Source organism: Xiphophorus couchianus, chromosome 9, assembly GCF_001444195.1.
Source record: "Xiphophorus couchianus chromosome 9, X_couchianus-1.0, whole genome shotgun sequence".
Lineage (NCBI taxonomy): Eukaryota > Metazoa > Chordata > Actinopteri > Cyprinodontiformes > Poeciliidae > Xiphophorus > Xiphophorus couchianus.
This window is the reverse complement of record NC_040236.1, coordinates 4,632,529-4,654,507: the sequence shown is the minus strand read 5'-3', so window position 1 is coordinate 4,654,507 and position 21,979 is coordinate 4,632,529. Positions and strand designations below refer to the sequence as shown.

The following is a 21,979-nucleotide window of genomic DNA, read 5'->3' as shown; positions in this document are numbered from 1 at the left end:
TCCACTCAGGCGTTTTGTGCAGCTGAATGGTTCCCATGGGAGATTAAATTACTCTTCATGCAAAGGATCAAGGCAACACTCAACGTATGTTTTTGATGAGGGAGTAACATTATAACGTGATCTAAAGCTCCAAAAGCAAATTTTACACAATACTACCCCTTTGAACTTTCAATGCATAAATTCTGCTGATAAACTACCTATTAATGTACTTTAATTTGCATTAGTAAAATCATTTTTGCTCAGTGGTTAGGGCACCAAAATGGCTCCAGCCCAGGGGCCCACATTCTTGTGAATCCAGCCCTGGCTGCTACTCTTCTATTGGCCTCTACAGGTGTGTGTTGGCTGGGTATTTATATCGGGAATTATTCAAATTACCTTTAACTACAACAGCAGTTATAGTTGGCTTCCTTTTTTAATTAAAAAGAAAGGTTTCTTGTGTTAAAAGTAGACTGATTGTTTTTAAATTTAGACTAATAAATCATAAATTCAAGGTGTATTTAACGCAATTTTTTTTTTCCAAAAATGTTTTAAGTAATTTTTTATTGCTGAATTTCCGTGCTCCAACATATCCGGGGTAAAGGTTCCAGCCTGATTTCCACTCGCCGTTTCTTTCCGCGTTGCTCGCGCATTAGCACCGAGCGGCTAGCTGCTCTCCGGGAAAGTTGCCCACTTCATCGGCTTATTCGGTTCTTGGACCACAACACTCAAACCGAGAGGAGGAGACAAACTTTGAAGGTCTGTGGGCAGAAAGTGTAAACGACATTAACTCCGTCTCGACCTGTTTTGACCCTGTTTACTGTGCGTGTTGTGCTAGCTAGCTTAAAACTCAACGGCCGATGATACACTGACTGGGTCGAAACCGAAATTTCAAGGATCCGGAGCGGGTTTATAAGAACCCGCTCCTGTTTGCCAGGCTTTAGTGACGGGACACCTTCAGCCAGATGTTTCCTGTCACTCAGTGAGTCACTTTACTGGAGTGTCAAACTTGAGTTTATGTTCCTGCTGAGATTGTTTTAATGACATAACTGAGAATGGATAAGCTGAGGAAGTTTCAGATTTTAGTGGTTCCAGATAAACTGTTAAAATCTAACACTCTGTTCTGTGTAAACTATTGGTTTACATCAACAAAACGAATCAAAATTATTCATATTCACTCGAGAGTGTGTAGTCAGTTTGTAACCTTTAGCATCTGAAAAACCGTTTTTGTATTAATAAGCAGGACTTTAATAAGTCCTGCTTATTAAAACCTACAGCTGCAAATGTAAAATGACCTGTTGAATAGAGAAAATTTAGAGTTTTTGTTGAGAAATGGTAGATATTGAAAATTATTTTTGTTTTTAGTTTATTAATTAAAGAAAAACATAAAACTTCTGCAAAAAGAAGATAGATAAATTTCCTTCTATGGAAAATTATGTAAACAAAATGACAAGAAAAAAGATTATAAAATGTATTATTGTTACTTTTAGTGTCACACATTGGAATTTCAATCAATGTACATTTTTAAAATTATATCAATCTTCAAAAATGGGTTCTCAATCATTTTTAGCCAGTTATTAAGAACCACTTTAGGCTCTGGAGGCCCTGCCATAAAAAATAAATTAGCGTAATACTAAAAAGTTTATGCATTTCATCAACTCAATTCACTGAGTGCAACATATAATGTTAATTATAATATATTAATTACACACAGACTGATGTTTTCAACTCTTTATCTCTATTAATTATGATTTCTCTGCTTGCATATAATGGAAAAGAAGCATTTAAGAATATTACATCAGACCAATTTAAAAAAAAAGTTATACAGAAATGTGGTATTGTTAATGAACGTAAATAAAACCCACAGACAACCGAAACCAAAAATAAAATGGCTTTTGTAAACAAAATTTCCCTTCAAATTCAAATCTGAATCATCTGAATTGAAATTATCAGGCTCATTTGAACTTGTTGTGATTAATGGATTGATTAATTGTTTATTGGGAAAAAAATTAATTTTGGTAATCCTAACTAAAACTGGAAAATGTTAGTATTAATTGAGTATCTGTACGTGAGGGGAATTTTTTTTAAATACATTTTATGTAAACTTATGCTTTCAAATATTTTAATGGGTTTTAATTTGACTTAAATAAACAAGATTTTCCATTGGTTTGCTAAACCTATTCAGATGTACTTAAAAAGTGTTAATAATTCAATCATTTAAGCTGATTTATTTTGGTAAATGAAGCTGAATTTCCTGGTCATTTAGACCAGAACCAGGCAGCAGGAGACATCCTGCAGTACAATATGGAGTTACAGTGTAATATTTGCCACCGTTGTGACACAGACTTAAAGCTGTCAGGGCTTACGTCAGCTGCAGCTGATTCACACGTGGTGAGAAACCAGAACATTGGCGCCCATCAGCTGAAGAGGAGCTGATCCTCCAGGAAGCAGCTAAGGGAAAACTCTCACTGTTTTCAGCATGTGATCAGGTAGGGCTGGGCGATCAATCCACTTTATTGAGTAATCACAGTTTTGGTTTTTGAAGGGCAATTTTTTAGAGCATTTTTTTTTTCCCCCACCAATGCACTTCTTGGGTTTCTCAGAGTGATGTCAGCGCGCTCAGGACGGCCATCTTGTTCCACAAGTGTGTTTTACAGCTTTTGTTTATTTGGACTTTGAATTTAGATCAACTTTATGATGGAATATAAGCTAAGATTTTTATTTAAATTACAAGAATAAAGTCATAATATTACAAGAATAGAGTTGTAGTAATCCAAGAATAAAGTTGTGCAGCTAAGTCGACATAATGCGAGAATAAAGTGTTAATATTACCAGAATAACGTTGCAATATCAGTAGAATTAAGTAAAACTTTAACGTGAAAAATAATTTAAAAAAGTTATACTTTGGTATTTGTTTTACAGATAAGAAAAGAAAAAATATTTCAACAGGTTATCAAATTATTATCAGCAGCAGAACTTTGGAAGAAAGAACCACAAACCGAGCTGAAGTTTTTCTCATAAAATTTTTTTTTCTTGTCATTTTAAGACTTTTTTTGTGGTAAAATTGCCTCATCGTTGCTCATATTATGACTATAAATAAGGCATGGCCCTAATAGTCTGTTGCACAACTCCCAGAAGAGAAGATTGAAAATATTTAGTTTAAAAAGAAGAACATTTTAGGAAAGAAATTGGGGGAAAAAAAACATATTAAAATTGGATCTTGTATGAAAAAAATCTGATTTTATTTTTAAGCTGTATCGCCTCGCCCCACAATCAGGCTCTGGTTCGATGGCAATGTGTCACAAATCTAAGTCGCATTTAACTTTCCTTTAGGCTGCTTCTGTAAACGTTTAGGAATGTTTGTTATTTCAGAACAAGCCTTTTTGGGGCGTGCCGTGGTGGCGTAGCGGTTAGCGCGACCCGTATTTGGAGGCTTTGAGTCCTCGACGCGGCCGTTGTGGGTTCGACTCCCGGACCCGACGACATTTGCCACATGTCTTCCTCCTTCCCCGTTTCCTGTCAGCCTACTATCATTTAAGGGACACTAGAGCCCACAAAAGACCCCCTGGAGGGGTAAAAAAAAGAACAAGTCTTTTTATTTCATTTCTATAATTTTTATGTCATTACCTCGTTTTGCAGGCGGTCGGATCTGGCTCAAGGTTGTTAAACAGTTAATGCACAAGATAAAGAGGCTGAAAACCGACGACAAAACAGAAGACAGCCAGGAAAGGTAAGAGGTTTTTATTTATCTGGTTCCAGTTCTCATTTATTTAAAAAAATATATGTACAGAAAAGTTTCATTTTTTAAATTGTTTTAAGTAGGACTGGAACAATGGATTATTATCAATTATGGAAATAAGAATAAACTTATTTAGTAATTGATTAATCATTAACTGGAGTATTCAGATTACTAAAAAAGGCAATTTGCTGAAAAAACAACACGAAAACTGCACAAAATATATTAAGACTTGCATTTAAGAAAAAAAAACCTTCTTTGTAAATATGTTTTACCCAGAACTCCTCAAGTGGAAAAGGTTTAACTTAACCTGGCTCAAATTCTTTGAAAAAATCAGAATGAGCAACTTTTTAAAATCTAATTATTAATCTGATAATACAAAGAAATGGTCAAAATGTTTTACATGTTTGAAGTTTTTTTTTTCCTGCAAATAATCAAGCGCTCACAAAAGGAATACTGTTGTTCCATTTTAAGCAATAAAATGTTCATTTTCTTATTTAAAAAAAGGGAATAAAGTATCTTTTAATGTGTTTCCAATATTGTATAAAAAAGGCTTTGATGAAAAATCTACAGAATGTGACAGGTTTTTTATTTGTTTAAAAAATAATCCAAAGAATAATTGATTACTCAAATACTCATTGGTTGCAGCTCTAGTTTTAAGTTTAGCTTCACAAATCAATCCATTTTTACGTTTCTAGTTTTATTCTTTTTTCAAAAAGATATTTAGTCGTGATGTTTGACACCACTGATTTCCTTTCCAATCTTATATTGAGTAAAATTTAATCTGATACTGATCCAATACTGATAATTTGTGCAAAAACACTTAATTTTCCTGTTAAATCTAAATAAAAAAAAACATTTTGTATTTCAGATCTTGACTTCATAAAAATAACACTAGACATCCCTCTTCATCTTAAACTCAGAAGTACATTGACGTAGCAGCTAAGTTCTTTTAACAACAAAACGTCTTAAAAAATGTGAAAAAGTTGTTTCAAACAAAAAAATAGGAAATTGGTAAAGTAATGCTACTACTGGAATAAATCCTTGTTTAATTATTATGAACTACTATGAAATGCAAGCTGAAATATCTCCATATTCACTACTTCTATGATCTGTCATTGAGTCTGAGTGACTGAGCAGCAGCAGGACGCTTTACACGTTTACCAGGCGAAAGAAAAAGTAGTTCCCTTCATCCCTGTCTCCTGTCCTCTTGTTAAGATACATTATTTCAAATTACTGAAGTATTGAGAATTGATCTGAAAGCATAAAGGTCTGGTACTGGAAGTATCCAGTATTTAGATAAATCTTCTTGTGTTGGCAGCATCAGAGACGCACTGGCAGGCATGACGGGAGTGGATGAGCTCTCAGACAGCACAGAGGTGGTGGAGATGGAGGACGTGAATCCCACCCAGTTCCAGGTGGAGAAACACTCCTGGGACGGCCTGCGGAAGATCATCCACAGCAGCCGCAAAAACACGGGAGTGGTCATCAACAAGGCACCGCACGACTTCCAGTTCGTCCAGAAAGACGAGGCCAGTCCACACTCCCACCGCATCTACTACCTCGGTAAGAACAGAAACCAACAAAAACAGGTTTTTATTTCTGGAAAAAACAAAGTTTGTTTTGTTGTCCAAACTGTTTGCACAAGGAGCCACAGTTTATTTTAATTTCTTTCAGTTAAAAATGCAAAATAATTTGTGAATTCTCTCCTTCTTACCTGCTCAGCAACAATTTTAACATTCATTTTAATTAAAAAGGTCCAAAACAGGGCTTCAAAGTTGGACTATTTCCTAACTTGTTGGTTAAGAAATCAACTCAATTTATTCAGCAACAAAAATGAGAAATATCTTTGGAAACTTTTGACTGTATTAGTTGTTGGGTTTGACTATGTCTGTTTTAGAATAAAACGACACTAGAGATTTGTGGCCCAAATTACTACAACGTTAAAATGAAAGCCAAAATAATAATAAAAAAATAATGGAAGAAAAAGACTTTTTATAAACTTGTCCCAATAAGAAAATCAATTTACTGCACAATAAATTAAAATGAGCCTTATTGTTTCAATTCAGATTATTATTATTTTTTTGAAGGGAAAGTTTGTTTAGAGACATTATAATCCATTTTATTTGTTGTTTTGTTTATTAATTTTTAATATTTTAAATATCTTCCAGCTCGAGTGTTAACACCTCATCACAAAATTAATGTTTATTGGCCTTTGAGAGCAAGCGCTTGCATTATTAGGCCATTTTCAATATAGTTGTTGAAAAAGGTCTCAACAAACAATATTATTGTTTACCACAGTCATTTCTGGGACAATTTATTTATTGTATTTTAAGATATAAATATTTGTAGTTGAAAATCTCATACCATCTGCATTGGCTCCGTTTAAATCAATCTTAAACTGCATGCAGGGGCCACGTTCCGAGGGCCACAAATGGCCCCCAGACCACACTTTGGACACGCAGAAAACCTTTAATGAAATAATAATAATAAAAAATGCCACAGTTAACATAAAATGGCCTGTCACAGCAACACATTTTGCTGAGCGATTAATTGTCTTAAAAATGATTGCGATAAACGATAATATTGTTTGAAGACCATTTTAAACAGATGTTATGTAATGAGATAATAATGCAAGTACATCCTGCCAAAAATAAATATGCTTTATTTTCAAAAGAACACTTAACACTGGAGCTGTTAAACAAAATAAACAAAACAACCAAAAATAAATAAAAATGGATTCTCAGTCTCTGTTAACAAAAAGTATACTTGAGTAAAAACTAAACAACATAAAACCAAAGTGGAAATAAAAACTACCTTCAACCAAGAGAGTGCAGATAATGAAGTCTGTATACTATATTGCCCTTCAATAATCAATAGATTCAGATAGAGAAGACGGGCAGATCTTCTCTGTGAATAGTTCACTCCTCCATTAAGGAAATGAGGAAGGCCTTTTTCATCCAGTGTCAACAGTAGAAAGAGAAAAAGGCAGGAAGAAACGATAAAGCTGATAAACTAAAATGAGGTTGATCATTTTCATTTATCGTGCGATTAATTGAATTATTGTTTATTGCGACAAGCCTACCCAGACTAACTATTTTTTTTCTTGTATTATGTCATATAGACTGAACTTAGTAGGAAAGGAAACCAACAAATTAATTGACAAAACATACAATATTGAGCGTTTTGTGTTTGCCTTTGAAACAGAAATCTAAGTTAATGCCAGAAACTGCAATTAAAAGAAATGCCCATAACAAATCTAGAAGCTGAATAAATTAGTGTTCTGGTGTCTTTAGTGGGTTTTGTCCTTGGTGCGTGTAGATCCAGTCATGTTGCTCTCTTGTGAGTCAGAGGATCCGGCCTGCATCTGTTTTTGAACCCATTTCATGTCTGCAGAGCCGCACAGGCTCTGCCCAGCTCCAGTGCAGCTGGAGAAAATGGGGAACACACAGGGACACAATTTCTGCTTTGTTGGCATAATTCAGTTTTTCCATTTTGTGTTAATAGAGGTCAGATGGTCTGCTGCAAGAAACGGGAGATTCTAACGTTTAATGTCTAACGTTTCAAAGCAATGAGCAGCCAATCAGTCGAATTGTGTTTACGTTTTTGCTGTTTGTCAAACCACTTTATTATGAATCATTAATTAAGTGTTAAAGGCTCACAAACCTGAACAGAAATGAGATTTTATTTAGAAACTTCTCCCACCAAAGGCATCATCATTATCTGGAGTTAATCTCACAGATCTTCCTGTTTCTTCCTGACAGGAATGCCTTACGCCAGCCGAGAAAACGCTTTGCTCTACTCCGACATTCCCAAGAAGGTCCGCAAAGATGCGCTACTCGTTTTGTCATGGAAACCAATGCTGGACCATTTTCAGGTAAAGAGAAGTTGTGGTGGTAGGTCTGTGACCAGTTATTGAATTAATCGTCAACTAATTTAGTAATCGATTAATTGTAAACTGAAGTATACAGACTCAAAAAAATGTTTTGGAGCAAAAACTGTACAAAAGTTTATACATTTTGCATTTAAGATAAAAAATAAACCCTCTTTGTTTGTAGATATGTTCTATCCAGAACTCAAGTGTTAGTTTTAGCTTCAACTAGTTCAAATTCTGTTTAAAAAATCTCTTATTTATCACCGTTTGCGATTCAGTTATTAATCTGTTTATAAAAAACTAAACAAACAGATGAGCTCTACATTGTATTAACGTTAACTTTAGCAAAAACATGTTGATGTTAGAAGAACATTCATGTTTTTATAGCACTTTAGGGAATAAAATGTTTATTTTCTTATTTAAAAAGGGGAATTCAATTATTTATTTGCATCTTTTTATATATTTTGATGTTTTACAGAAGGAGTTTAAGTGGTTAGATGAAAAATATTTTAAAGTAGAGCAAACAGAAAGCAGCTGCTGTGCGTCTCATCTTGTCCCACCGTTTCTTTTTTTTTCTCCAATCCTCTGAGCAAACACTTTCTGATCGGCCTGGTTTGTCACGCTCTGTGTCCCGCTGTCACCTCTGACCCCAGGCCAGTCCTCACCACGGGGGCTTCTCTCGGGAGGAGGAACTGCTGCGAGAGAGAAAACGTTTGGGGGTATCTGGCATCACCGCCTATGACTACCACCAGCCCAGCGGGCTTTTCCTGTTCCAGGCCAACAGCAGCCTGTACTACTGTCGGGACGGCGCTAACAACTCTTTCATTGTGAGTTAAAAGACAAATGCATAATTACAGGATTTCTTTGGGTTTATTGCATCACAGTTGCCAGGAGACGGTTTGGAAAGCTAAAATATTTGGTTATATGTCATGAATGTTTATGTCATATGGTAAATAATGAGAATTTTAATGCAAAGTTGCATCAAAAGTGTAATTAATAAATGAAAACAGTCATAAACATTCATGAAGACTTCTTCATGTTCATGTCATTTCTATCAATAAGTCAATCAATCAGGTTTATTTGTCTAGCACATTTTAGCAACAAGGCAGTTTGAAGTGCTTTTTATTGTATTTTTGTGTTTTTATAAAGTCATAGCACACAGTCAACATTTTATGCATTACATTTTGTCAAGTGGTGACGTTACGCATCAAAATATTGAATAATGTTTCATTAATTATGTTTCAAAAATAAACTCCAAACAGGTGGGCTTTTAGTCTAGATTTAAAGGCAGTCAGGGTTTTGGCTGTTTTGCAGTTTTCTGGAGGTTTGTTCCAGATTTGTGGTGCATAGTGTAGAAGCTGAACGCTGCTTCTCCATTTGTGGTTCTGGTTCCGGGGATGCATTTTAACCATTTGTAGTTCATTTAGCTCAGACACTGGGAAAAAAATACGTTTTTACAGATGATTATCCAGGGTAAAAATGTAAAAAGCGATTTATTTGAGAGAGCAGTCACTGATTTAATTTGATAAACGAATCCTTGGGTCCTTCGTAACGACAGAGGAACGAATAGCAGGAAATACCTCCAATCAAAAGGAAAAGTACAGATGAACGTTGCTTATTTTTGTACCCTGAAGGTTTCCCTTCTGCAAGCGCATAGTCATATGAAAAGGTTGTTACGGCCAGCAGGGAAACTCCTGCTGCTGCTTTGTTCACTGCAGATGAAGCTTTTCCCACTGATGGGACTCCCTCGGTTCATCAGCATGTAGAGAAAACACGCTGTGCAGTTTTCAGCCTTTATTTTCAGCACTTCGCTCACATTTGGACTTTTTAACTCTTAGATATGTAAAATAATTTGTACAATATATAGTTTGACATAAATACTTCTGTTAACAAGCAGATTTTTATAAAAGATCTAACAAATATTATGTATTTTAATAAAAACAGATGTAATTCTTTAATCTGAATGACTTAAATATTAATATAACACAAAACTAAAATGTTACATAAAATTTCAAAAAAATATTCTGACCTTTTCTGACCTCTTCAGACTTTTTCACATTTGGTCATATTATAACTATGATCTTTAATACACAGTTTTTTTGTTTGGGTTTTATTTAATATGCTAACACAAAATAGCATAATTGCTAAATGAAAGAAAAACAAGATGTGGTTTTAAATGTGTGGTTTTTTTTAACAAATAAAAGTCTAAAAAGTGTAATGTGTGTTTATTTTCAGCTCTTTATCAATACTTTAATTTACTTTTACTTCTTTTCTTATTTCAACAGCTAAAAATAAACTTCCAGTTTGGACATGGAGCTTGAAATGTGATGTAGAAATAATTTTCATTTGCGATGTTGAACACACTGACATCAGGATAAATGTGATGTATGTTTCTGCTCCATTGTCTCCATAATTGTTTGCCAATTTCTCCTAGCAGCTTTTAGATATTTTTAAGTTCTGATCTGCTGTAAATTATTGATAAAAATAAAATACAGTTTAGGTTTTTGGCTTGTGTTTTTCCAGACTTCTCCGATGAACCCCATAGAGATCAAGAGCCAGAATTCAGGCACACGTATGGACCCCAAAATTTGCCCTGGGGACCCCAACTTTGTTGGTTTTATCAACAACAATGACATTTGGGTGACAAACACAGAGACTGGAGAAGAGAGGAGACTCACATTCTGCCACAAAGGTCTGAACTGGATCAGATTACATTTTGTTTCTTTATTAAATGTGTTACTTAAAGGTTTTTTTCATGTTTCTTTTTTTTGTTGCAGGTATTAATAACCCTAAAGACGATCCTAAATCAGCTGGGGTCGCCACGTTTGTCACTCAGGAAGAGTTTGATCGCTTCACTGGTTACTGGTGGTCTCCAGCCGCACGCGAAAGTAAATATCATGTTTTTGTTTTTTAATTTTTATTTAATGTATTGATCGTTTGAGAACTGTAATTACAAATCAGTTTCAATTTATTTTTCTTATTTTTGGCAGGTATTTAGCAGTGAACAGTTTTCTATGTTAATCATAAATGCATCATTGAAAAGTTCATTTACTTTCATTTAAAATAGAGAAAATCATATTTTCTCTTAATTTTAATATGTTGTTCTGCTAATATTATGACTATATTTTTATAATTAAACAAACATTCTCGTAGTCTTGCCCAAATACTCTGTTGTACAACTAACAAAAAGAATGATTCAAATAAAAGCCTTTTTTTGAAGATATTTTCTCTTTTGATTTTTTTTGTTGTTTTAGAAAGAAAGCAAAGAAATTATGAACATCGTATCTGAGATTCTAATTTTAGCCACAATCTTCAAAATAACCTGAAATAAAACCTGGAAATTCACTGCTCTAAGTGTAATCATTTTCAATCTGTTTTTAATCAAATTACTGAAATAAATTACCTTTTTAATGATTGCCTAATGTATTTCTATTTGTATTTTTCTTTGACTCAGAGCCTGATGGCGGTAAAACTCTGCAGATTGTGTATGAGGAGGTGGACGAGTCGAAGGTGGAGATGATCCATGTTCCATCTCCGGCTCTGGAGGAGCGGAAAACCGACGTCTACAGATACCCACGCGCAGGTACTAGGCCAAAATAACTCTGTTTTATCAGATTAACTAACTTTCCTGTCTATTAACCAGATTCATAGACATGTTTTCATGTTTTATTTACACAAAGGAAAGACCGCCAGGTCAGAATCTAATTAACCAAGCACACAAGAAATACAAGATGTCTGTTTGGTACTTGATCAATGCTGTTTCTTGTTTTTACAAGGCGTCCATGCATCCTGAAAAAGCCTTAAATTCATGAATCTAAAATTAAGGCCTTCAAATGTCTTAAATTCATTAAAGAAAATGTTGGTCTTAAATTCATTAATCACAGATCTTAAATTTTGTTGTGGCTATTTAGGTTTTTTCTTATTGGACTTTTATATAAGTCAGAGGTTTGCAGACATCATCACTCACTGCATTCAAGGCTTTATTGCTACCAGTAACAAGCTGCTAATACTTGCTAGCTAGCTAGCCTTTTTTGCATCTGTCTTGAGTAAGTGTGAACTTATTGGTAGTGGGCTGGACGCTACTTTGTTGCTACATGCATTCTGCGCAAACCTCCCCACCGCCCCCCAAAAAAGCAAAACATAGAAACTACTGGGGTTAAAGCTGCAGTATTTATCTTTTTTAAAAATTATATTTATTTTTACATATTTGTTGAAACTGTCACTGTGTTGTGGCAGTTTGGTATGAGACAAATAATCTGTGAAAAAAATCAAGCACCTCTGTTTTCTCCTAGTGCTAGCTAGAAACAACCAATCAGAGCAAGGAGGAGGAGCTTAGTGCTGTCAATCATGCCCATGTGCGCTACGATACAGCTTCTCCCCGTCAGCACAGCATGCTATGAATGCTCAGGCTAATTAGCATGGCCACAAATTATGGCGTATAAACGGTTTTCTGTAATGGTGAGTTGTTTCTCCGTCATTAGCATATTTAGCAGCGAGTTCACTAGCTTGACTGACAGCGATAAGACCCTCCTCCTGGTTCTGATTGGTTGTTTTTGATGGCAATGTTAGCACATGGAGTATCTGGAGGATGTCGATATTTTCAGATCATTTGTCTCATACACAAAAATCTAAACAAATATGTAAAAAAAACATGTATTTTATAAAAGTTACGTACTGCAGCTTTAAGGCAGCAAAGAGCAATATGCCATTAAAACACAAAGCTGCTGCCAAGAAATGTTAGCAGGTTATGTAATCAAGTTTCATTAATTTTCAGGCAGTAGCAATCCTGAAATCACTTTGAAGATAGCTGAAATCAGGGCAGACAGTGTTGGAAAGGTGAGTCCTCATTACATTGTAAGTTTAACCTAGAAGTCCAGATGAAGTTTCAACTGATGTGACGTCGTTTTCTTCTCAGATCGTCAGCACGCAGGAGAAAGTGTTGCCTGTTCCGTTTAACTGCCTGTTTCCCAACATCGAGTACATCACTAGAGCCGGATGGACAAAAGACGGCCGATAGTAAGTCTGTAAAACTCAACCGTAGCTCAGTTTGCTACGCGGTTTAAGCTAAGCTTCCTGCTGCGAGTCACGGCTCTTCCTCTCCGTTTCTGTCAGCGCGTGGGCGGTCATGATGGACCGACGGCAGCAGAACCTTCAGCTAGTCCTGCTTCCTCCGGCGCTTTTCATCCCGGCTCAACAGGACGAAGCAAAAAGACGGGAGAGCCTGGAGGCTCTGGGTGACTCGGTCCATCCCTTCATCATCTACAGAGAAACCAGTGACATCTGGATCAATGTGAGCTCCTCATCACCGTTTTGTCTCAGACTGACTTACAGCGGCATTGTAGAAAATTAAACGTTGCTTAAAGGAATTCAAAGCGACTAAAGTACCATGAGTATTATACATTAGCTTTTCTGTCACAACTAAAAGGCTTAGATCAGAGATCTGCAACCTTTGAATGAGACATTTTGCCTCTTTCCACGTCCAGATGAATAAAACTTGTTTAGAGCCACAATCTTTTGAATTTTATATATTTTGATAAATATCTACTAAAGAACCATCGTTCTATTTCTGTTTTTAGATTTTAAAATAGAGATGCAACATTTTTTGCAATAGCGTGAACAGATAAATTTTCTTCTCTTCATCTTTGTGAGAAATATAACTTTATTTTATTTCTTACACTTGAAATCGAATTTAAAAATCTTTTTCTGCCGAATAAAACTAATTTCTGATTCTGAAAAGGTAGAATGTTTCCAAACTAATGACAAAAAGAAAGGAAAAATAGATTCAAAAATATTAGTTCAAAGAACCTTAATTTTATGTCTGCTTTTAGATTTTAAACATTTTTGGGTATAATGAAGTGGATGGATACATTTTCTTCTGCAGCTCCTGAAATACAATGGTTCTTAACAAAAAGTAATACGTTTTGTTATTAGATATAACAACAAATTCAGATTTAAAATTTTTGTAAGTTTGTTTGATTAAATAATTGCAGTACATTTTCACAAAATAATGACCCAAAAGAGCCAGTAATGTTTTTTAACTACTTTTTTCTCTTTTTTTATGATTAATTTGTACATTTTTAGTCAGAAATCAGTTTTATTGGACAAAATTGTGCTCCCAAACAAAAATATTGACTTCGTTTTCAAGTGGAGGAAATAAAATAGTTTTTTTAAAACAGCATTTTTCTCTTACCTTAGAAGAAAACGTTTTCATCTATCTTATTGCAAAAAACTCCATCTCTCCTTATTTTAAAGTATGAAACAAAAATAAAATAATAGTTCTTTGAATATACAGCAGATGTTTATCAAAAAACAGTCTATTCATATCTGTAAACCCTCCAATGTGTCTGAATTAAAACGAGTGACGAATATTCATCCACAGTGATGTCACAGACACTAACATCATTTGAAAACAACCTTTAGTTTTTATTTAGGTTGTCAGATGTTAAAATGTGTTGATTTGAAGAATTTAATGGTAACAATCGAATAAATCCACATAAACATCCCTGTTTGTTTTTGTTGCAGGTGCACGACATCTTCCATCCTTTCCTCCAAACGTCTAATGACGAGTTCACCTTCATCACAGTAAACGAGTCTAAAACGGGCTACTGCCATTTGTATAAGATCACCTCAGTGTTACAGCGGGGCAAATACGACTGGGCCAAAGGATACACTCACTCTGAAGGTAACGCCTCACAGAAACATGTTGAAGAAGAAACATTTACGTTGTAATATTCAGTTTAAATATTACATTTTCTTCCACCAGGTGATTTCAAGTGTCCAGTTAAAGAGGAGGTGACGGTGACCAGTGGGGAGTGGGAGGTGCTGGCCAATCACGGAGCAAAGGTGAAGCTTCACCCCAGTTAAACATCTCAAGCTTTTACAGCTAATAAAGTCAATATTTCCCTGTGATAAGTAAAGCTATTTGTACAAACTTGGGTTATCAGTTAATGAGTTAATCTGAAATTGATTAACTGATAAGCAGCTGTTTTCTTAAAAACTTGAGTTTTCTCTTGCATCAAGAAGGAACATGAAGTTTATAAACTTAAAAAAGTGCATAACAGTTTAGCAATTTAAACTATAATAAATTCAAAATAAACTTTTTTTTTTTCTCTTATTATTAAACTTGGACATATTTCTCAAACAAATAACAAAACAGGAACCTATTAGGTTGTTCAGTAGAAAAAAAAAACAACATTTTATCCATCAAGACATTTAAGCGGCGCCCTCTGCTGGATGGCGACCAAACTGCAACACAGCCTGAAGGTCTGAGCGGACGTTATTAATCGACTGAATGAAATTTAATCTATTAAACTATTTATTGACAGTTAACTGTAAGTTAATTGTTTGTTAGAATCCCTAGTGGAAACATTTGTTCTGTAATGGCCTGTGAAATATAAGCAAGTGTCTTCTCAAAGAGACCTTTCCAATCTGTAAATTGATGTAAATAATAATGAAATCTAATCTAGATTAAAAGGACAAAGCTCTTTCCTAATAAATTCTGGATGTTCTTGTCTGATTTTTGGTGCAGCGTTCTTGCAGCCCTCAGATTTGGGTCGACGAGGCGACGAAGCTGGTTTACTTCCAGGGAACCAAACACTCTCCTCTGGAGCATCACCTGTACGTGGTGAGCTACGAGATGCCGGGGGAAATCGTCAGACTCACCAAACCCGGATTCTCCCACAGCTGCTCCGTGAGCCAGGTACCGACTGACACAAACTCCTCTGAGTTATCTAGTTTATGTTTCCTGCTTGGGGTTTGAATTAAGTAATATTTTAGCTGTTAATTTAGGTTATTAAATATTTAATTTGAAGGAAAATTCAGAAGTAGCGTTCTCTGATCTCTGCTTCATTAAACGGTTAAACATATTTCTGTTTGGTTTTTGTGTAGATTAATTATAGAGAGGGCTGGGTGATAAATCAATTTTATTTATTAATCAGATTTATGGTTTTTGACAATTAAATTTTTGGAAAATCGTGAATCTTTTGGCTTCCATAGTTCAGAGTGATGTCAGCTCTCCTAGGGTTGCCATCTTGTTTGCATCTTTTAATCTTGATAATGAAATATAAAGGCCAGGCTAGGAAGTTTCATTTTAATTATGAGAATAAAGACATAATATCACAAGAATAAAGTTAGGCAAATTGAGTAGTAATTTTATGAAAACTTCAACACAAAAAATAGCAAAAGATTTAACTGGGGAATGTTGAGCATTTTGTGAAGTTATAAATTTGTATCCGTTTTACAGATAAGGAAATAATTCATGTCAGCATCAAATTATTATCACAGGATTTTTAAATAATTGAGCAACGACTGAGTTTTACTTGAAGAAAATCACACGGACTGAGCTGGTCACATCTCTGGAAATGCTTTTATAATTCTAGAAACGTTTTTCTCATAAAAAATTTTTCTTGTAATTTTAAGACGTTCTTCTGGTAAAAATGTACCTCTGTTCTGCTAATATTATAACTGTATTCTCATAATTTAAAAAAATTCTTCTATAACCAGGCTCCGTTGTACAACTCAGAGCAGGTGATTGAAATAAAAGCCACTTTTTGAGATTAGCAATATCTTTTTTTAAGAAAAGAAAGCAAGAAAAAATGATTAAAATCAGATGTGTATGAAAAAATCTGATTTTATTTTAATATCGCCCAGAACTAATTATTGATTTCTTCATAAATCTGAGATGTTATGTGTGATTAATTTAGCCTTTTCCTTCTTTCTCCACACAGACCTTTGATATGTTTATTAGCCATTACAGCAGTTTGACCACCGCTCCCTGTGTTCACATCTATAAGCTGGTCGGGGACGGCGACCCGCTGCACAAAGAACCTCAGTTCTGGGCCAGCATGATGGAGTCTTCTGGTACAGCTTTGTATCTTAAACTAATTTAATTATGGTTAATAATTCACCTCAAACATAATGCACAGTTAATATTCATGGCAGATGTTGCTATGTGACAGAAGTTTAATTTCCTGTGTTTTGTTTTTAGCGTACCACTTTGATGCTCCGCCTCCAGAAATCTTTAGCTTCACTGGGAAGTCGGGCTTTAAGCTCTACGGCATGTTGTACAAACCAAACAACCTGGTGGCTGGAAGGAAGCATCCCACTGTTGTTTTTGTCTACGGTGGTCCTCAGGTTTGATCTCTTCCACTTTAAAATAAACATTACAATCAACAGAACAAAGAAGGGCTCCTATGTAGTGTACACAGCTAGTCTGAAATATTAATATGTGGCCAGAACAAAGAAAAGGCTACATGTAAAGTGAAGAAGACCAATCAGATCTAATTTTTTTCTTGGTTTCTCCACAAATTAATACTAGATTATTCCTGTCAGATGACTTTCAACTGTTTGTGCAGCACAGTTTAGTAAAGCGACGCTGATTAAAGCCAAGTTAAAATATGTCGTAGAATTAACCCTTTGCTCTCCCTCCAGGTGCAGCTGGTGAATAACTCCTATAAAGCAGTGAAGTACCTGCGGCTAAGCACGCTAGCTTGCCTGGGTTACGTGGTGCTGGTCATCGACGGGCGGGGATCCTGCCAGCGAGGACTCAAGTTTGAAGGAGCTGTGAAGGACAAAATGGTGCCTTCAGAAACCGCAACTAATGATTATTTTAGTAATTGATTAATTGATTATTTTAACGATTAATCAGATAAAGTTAATCATTTAAGTCTTTTTATTGAAATTGAAATATGGAAATAAGTAATTCTGTTCCTTTTTTAAATAAGAAAAAAAACATTTTAGTGCATAAACTTCAACACTTCCTGTGTACTTGATAATTTGTAACCAAGAAATTTGAAAATCTTAGTCTTTTCTGCTTGACCTAAAATCTATGCATTGTAGGGCTAATCTGTGGATTATCTTTTGGATTAGCCAATTAATAAATGAATACCAAAATGGATTTTTTTTTTGTTTGTTTTACAGAATTTGAACCAGATGAAGCAAAAAATAACTTGCGTAAAGAGTTCTGGGAAGAACATATTTACAAACAAAGGATGTTTTTTAAAAATCTTAAATGATAAATATATATAGTGTTGTACACTTTTTTTTATTAACCAATCAATAATTGGATTTCAAATGGTACTTAATAGGGATTTTTTTACAAAATATGAGCCAGGTGAAACTAAAACTATGCCACTTGAGGAGTTCTGGGTAAAACATATTTACAGAAAAATAATGTTTTTTATGTTAAATGTAGATTGTATGTATATATATATATGTATATATTTATACAGTTTGGCATAATCACTGTGTTATTCTTTCAGCAAATGGCATTTTTTTTGGTCATTCTGATCACTAATTTTGTTGACGATTAATCTGATTAATCGTTTCAGCCCTAGTAAATCATTACTTAACATCAAATTTAGAGATTTGTTTTTAAAAAATTACACCAGTTAATCTGTTCCCAGTGTTCTGTGTAGAAAATTAGATTTGAACGAGAATGGTGAGGATAATCGGTTCTTCTTTATCCAGGGTCTGGTGGAGATTGACGACCAGGTGGAGGGTTTGCACTACATTGCTGACAAGTATAAGTTTGTGGACCTGAGCCGCGTCGCCATCCACGGCTGGTCGTACGGAGGATTTCTCTCCCTCATGGGCCTCATCCACCGACCAGACATATTTAAGGTGACTGCAGAAAATCAGAAACGCTTAGCCTCTACTGTCAGATGTGTCATTGTAACTTGCGTTTCTCTAATTGACCCAGGATCAATCGGACATAATTTCAGGTTCATTTTGTGTGTCGATCAGGTCGCCGTCGCCGGAGCGCCTGTGACGCTGTGGATGGCGTACGACACCGGCTACACAGAGCGATATCTGGACACGCCGGAAAAAAACCAGAAGGGATATGAAGCGTGCTCCGTCGCTCTGCATGTCGACAAACTTCCCAACGAGTGAGACCTCCGAATAAAAGAACAATTCACGCTTTCGTAAACATCTTTTACCTGACAAAAACAGATTATATTGATGCCTAAGCCTCAACCAGGGAGCATTTTTGCCCTCAAAACTGATGAATCTTGAATGAACTGTTTATTGGTTGCACATTCTGTAGGTCTTTCATTAACTGATTAAACATTTCTATAAAATTTTGAAAATACATTAAAAGATCCAAATAAACAGCTCAGTTCCTATTTTAAATAAGAAAATTAACATTTCATTGCCTGCAATGTCATAATATTCCTCAAGTGAACATTTGATTATTTGTAGCAAATGATGCGTCTGCAGCTAAAAAAAATACTCAACATGTGAAAAGCTACAAACTTATCAATACGGCTGATTGTTGATTTATTTTTTGATTATCTGACTAATAATTGGACAGCAAAAGGAACCTAATAGGAGATTTTTTTACAGACTTTGAATGAGGTGAAGCTAAAACTATGTCACTAGTTTCTGGGTAGAACATATTTACAGACCAGGAAGGCTTTTTATGTTAAATATAATCTGTATTTATTGTTTCAATATGTTTTTATTCTGTTAAACAGACTTGTTTGAGTCTGTTTGCTCCAGTTAATGATTAATCAATGACTAAATTAGTTGGTGATTATTTTAATAGACAATTAATCCCAATTAATCAGATTAATCGCTTCAGGAATCGACCAAAACTTACTAACATAGATTTAGCCATTTTGAATGCATAAAGAGATTTCTTTTTAGATTTCAATTAGTCTGTTCATTCACTTTTCACAGAAAATATTTTATTTTGCAAGTTTTCGTGAGGTTGGCTTGACAATTAAATGAATCTGATGTTTGTTTTATATTACCAGCATTCAACTAAGTGGCAACCGCTGCTGCTAATAAGTCTGTGAATGTAAATAAATAAAAATGGCCGACACGTATCTCTGTGCGTCTCGCAGGCCGAACCGACTGCTGATCCTTCACGGGTTTCTAGACGAGAATGTTCACTTTTTCCACACCAACTTCCTGGTGTCTCAGCTCATCCGAGCAGGAAAGCCGTACAGCCTTCAGGTACGTTGATGAAACCTGCGCTGATGTTTGGCTGGAAAAAAGATTTTTAACCAGGAAGGTGACAGATCAGAACTGAACTGATCAGTTCATCTGCAACATCTGGAATCTGATGATTGGATTCTTCAGGCCTGGATGTTTTTGGAAAAGGAAAAGATTCTGGAAATACATTTGGATTCATTGACCTGTTGTCTAAATGTTGCATCCATCTGTTCATCCATTCATCCATCCATCCATCTGTTTATCCATCCATCTGTTCATCTATTTTTCCATCCATTCATCTGTTCATCCATTCATCCATCCATCTGTTCATCTATTTATCCAGTTTGTTTTTTACCAGTTTGACGTTGGGAGCCTGATTTTAACAAAATATCCAATGTAAATTTGTAGCAAACATGAATAATTTGAGTTTTGAATTTAGTAGATTTTTGTCCTTGTTGTGTAGAGACTCATTATTTATCAGTATTTAGTTGCTTTTTTAGCGTTGCACAGATTTTGTTTTAGAACGCTAAGAAGTCCAAAAAGATTTCTGGGCCACATTTTAACTTTTACATTTTATATTTTAACGTTTCATTTTGATAGAGTTGGTCTTGAATTTGTTTTGGTTGTTAAACTTGGCCTGTGCAGTACGGTCAGATGAAGGAACACATTTAAAAAAAAAACTAAAAAAAAAACGTTTTATTCAGATTTTTCAAATAAACAAAAATAACAAAACAAAAATGGTACAAAATAACTTGAGATCATTAATTGATTGATTACAATCTTGTTGAGCTAGAATGTCCAAAATGGCTGCCAGATATTTCGGAAATACTCGTTTTCTCCTTGTGCATCAAACGCATCATTTAATGTATTTTTTTTCCTGTTTCTCCAGATTTATCCCAACGAACGCCACAGCATCAGGTGTCCGGAGTCCGGAGAGCACTACGAGATTAGTCTGCTGCACTTCCTGCAGCAGAACCTCTAATAAGCCTTTCCACACGCACTAACCTTCCCTTCCTTCCTGCCTCTCTTTTCTCACGCTCAGCATTTATCCAAACCTGCTTCTCCACTTTACTTGACTTTATGATCAGCTGAATGCAATCTGCTTCGAACCTCATCACACCTGCAGAGCTGTTCACCAGTCTTAAAGTCCCAGCAGCATTTTCAGCATCAAAATATTGCTGGGATATCAGATGTTTTGTTGCCTTTCATGTTTAATTCAGCAGTAAAGTGAACGGTTGTGTTAATCTCTGGCGCCAGCAGAGGTCGCTGTTCACCCAGATCATGAAACAAAGCCTTTTTATTTTCTTTGTGTTGAAATCCAGCAACAGGAGTAAATTTTGATGTTTAAAATGCTGCCTTATGTACTTTCATTAGCAATGCAACAAAATATACATGTGGACCATTTACAACAATGTTTTGATTTATTGGGGTTTTTGGTGCCATTTAATTAAGCAACTCATTTCTGTGAATCAAAACTCACTTTTCTGTCTCTGAATACAAACTGGTGTGATTTCAACACCCGCGGTTGCACACTTTATTGTGTTTTGCTATGAGATTTGTGTCTTATGCCTGTTACAGGTTGTTTTTTATGCAGTTATTCCAGAAAAAATATATAAATTCCACATTTTTCTTAGGTAGTATTATTTAAAAAAATCTTTTAGAAATGTTGGGAGTTACCTGGGACCTGTTCATGATCGCTTGCTTTAACTTCCTGAAGAGCTTTCCTTTCTCCTGCTGCTGAGGACTTTTTGCACAATACATTATATTTACCTTTGTGCCAAGACGCTGACCTGAACGATGATGTTTGAGACAACTGAGGTGCCTTGCAAGAGTTTAGGAGCACCTGCTCACATTGAAAATAAATCAGGGAATCAGTCAGAAGACTCAACGCCTTGTTATCATCTGCTGACCTTAATCGTTATAAATGTACTCTGTTATTGAAGAAATAAACTGAAGTGAACAATCTTTTTTCTTTCCCCCCAAATCCTGGAAAGTGGTCTTTATTTTATGTTTTTGTAAGCTTTCAGTTTGTATCCATTGCTAAAAGATTAAACTGCACACATCTTCACACCTTCCCAATAGCTTTTGTATTCGTTATATTATATTCACATGTTGTAATGGACCCTGTAATAACTGCCTTTAACATCAGTGTCATTTAAAATCTGAAAAACAGGCCATCATAGAGCAGTAGGCAGAGTGTCGTTTGTGTGACTTGAAAACCTCAACATGAACTTTTAATAAATATGAGTATAATTGAACCCAGATAGTCACATACACTATAAAAAATATGTAACTTTTTATTCCCTTCTGACACTGAATCAAACCAACCTGGTCAGGTTTTGAGTTGTTTAAGATTGCAACTTTCTTTTTTATTTACTTAGTAACTTTTCTGCAAGATACGACCTTTAAGTAAACAATTTCTTAATATTGATAAGATAATCTGGCACTGAAACTAG

At 35.1% G+C, this 21,979-nt stretch overlaps 1 protein-coding gene across 3 annotated transcripts; it reads left to right on the top strand.

Moving 5' to 3' along the window:
• Window positions 1-591: 591 nt before the first annotated feature.
• Window positions 592-21,591, top strand: LOC114151118 (dipeptidyl peptidase 9-like). Of its 3 annotated transcripts, none has more exons than XM_028028109.1 (22): window positions 595-735; window positions 819-958; window positions 3,616-3,706; window positions 5,034-5,278; window positions 7,477-7,589; window positions 8,240-8,413; window positions 10,110-10,278; window positions 10,364-10,474; window positions 11,041-11,169; window positions 12,361-12,422; window positions 12,502-12,602; window positions 12,699-12,876; window positions 14,109-14,268; window positions 14,350-14,429; window positions 15,115-15,285; window positions 16,313-16,445; window positions 16,573-16,718; window positions 17,016-17,162; window positions 18,054-18,206; window positions 18,330-18,472; window positions 19,433-19,544; window positions 20,413-21,591. In XM_028028109.1, exons 3-22 carry the CDS (start codon window positions 3,651-3,653, stop codon window positions 20,503-20,505), a joined length of 2,676 nt encoding a protein of 891 aa, XP_027883910.1. In that variant the 5' UTR covers window positions 595-735; window positions 819-958; window positions 3,616-3,650; the 3' UTR covers window positions 20,506-21,591. The 3 variants fall into 3 exon arrangements, with proteins under 3 accessions (XP_027883908.1, XP_027883910.1, XP_027883909.1); XM_028028108.1 differs by having other exon boundaries at window positions 815-958; XM_028028107.1 differs by lacking the exon at window positions 819-958 and having other exon boundaries at window positions 592-735.
• The last annotated feature ends 388 nt before the right edge of the window (window positions 21,592-21,979 follow it).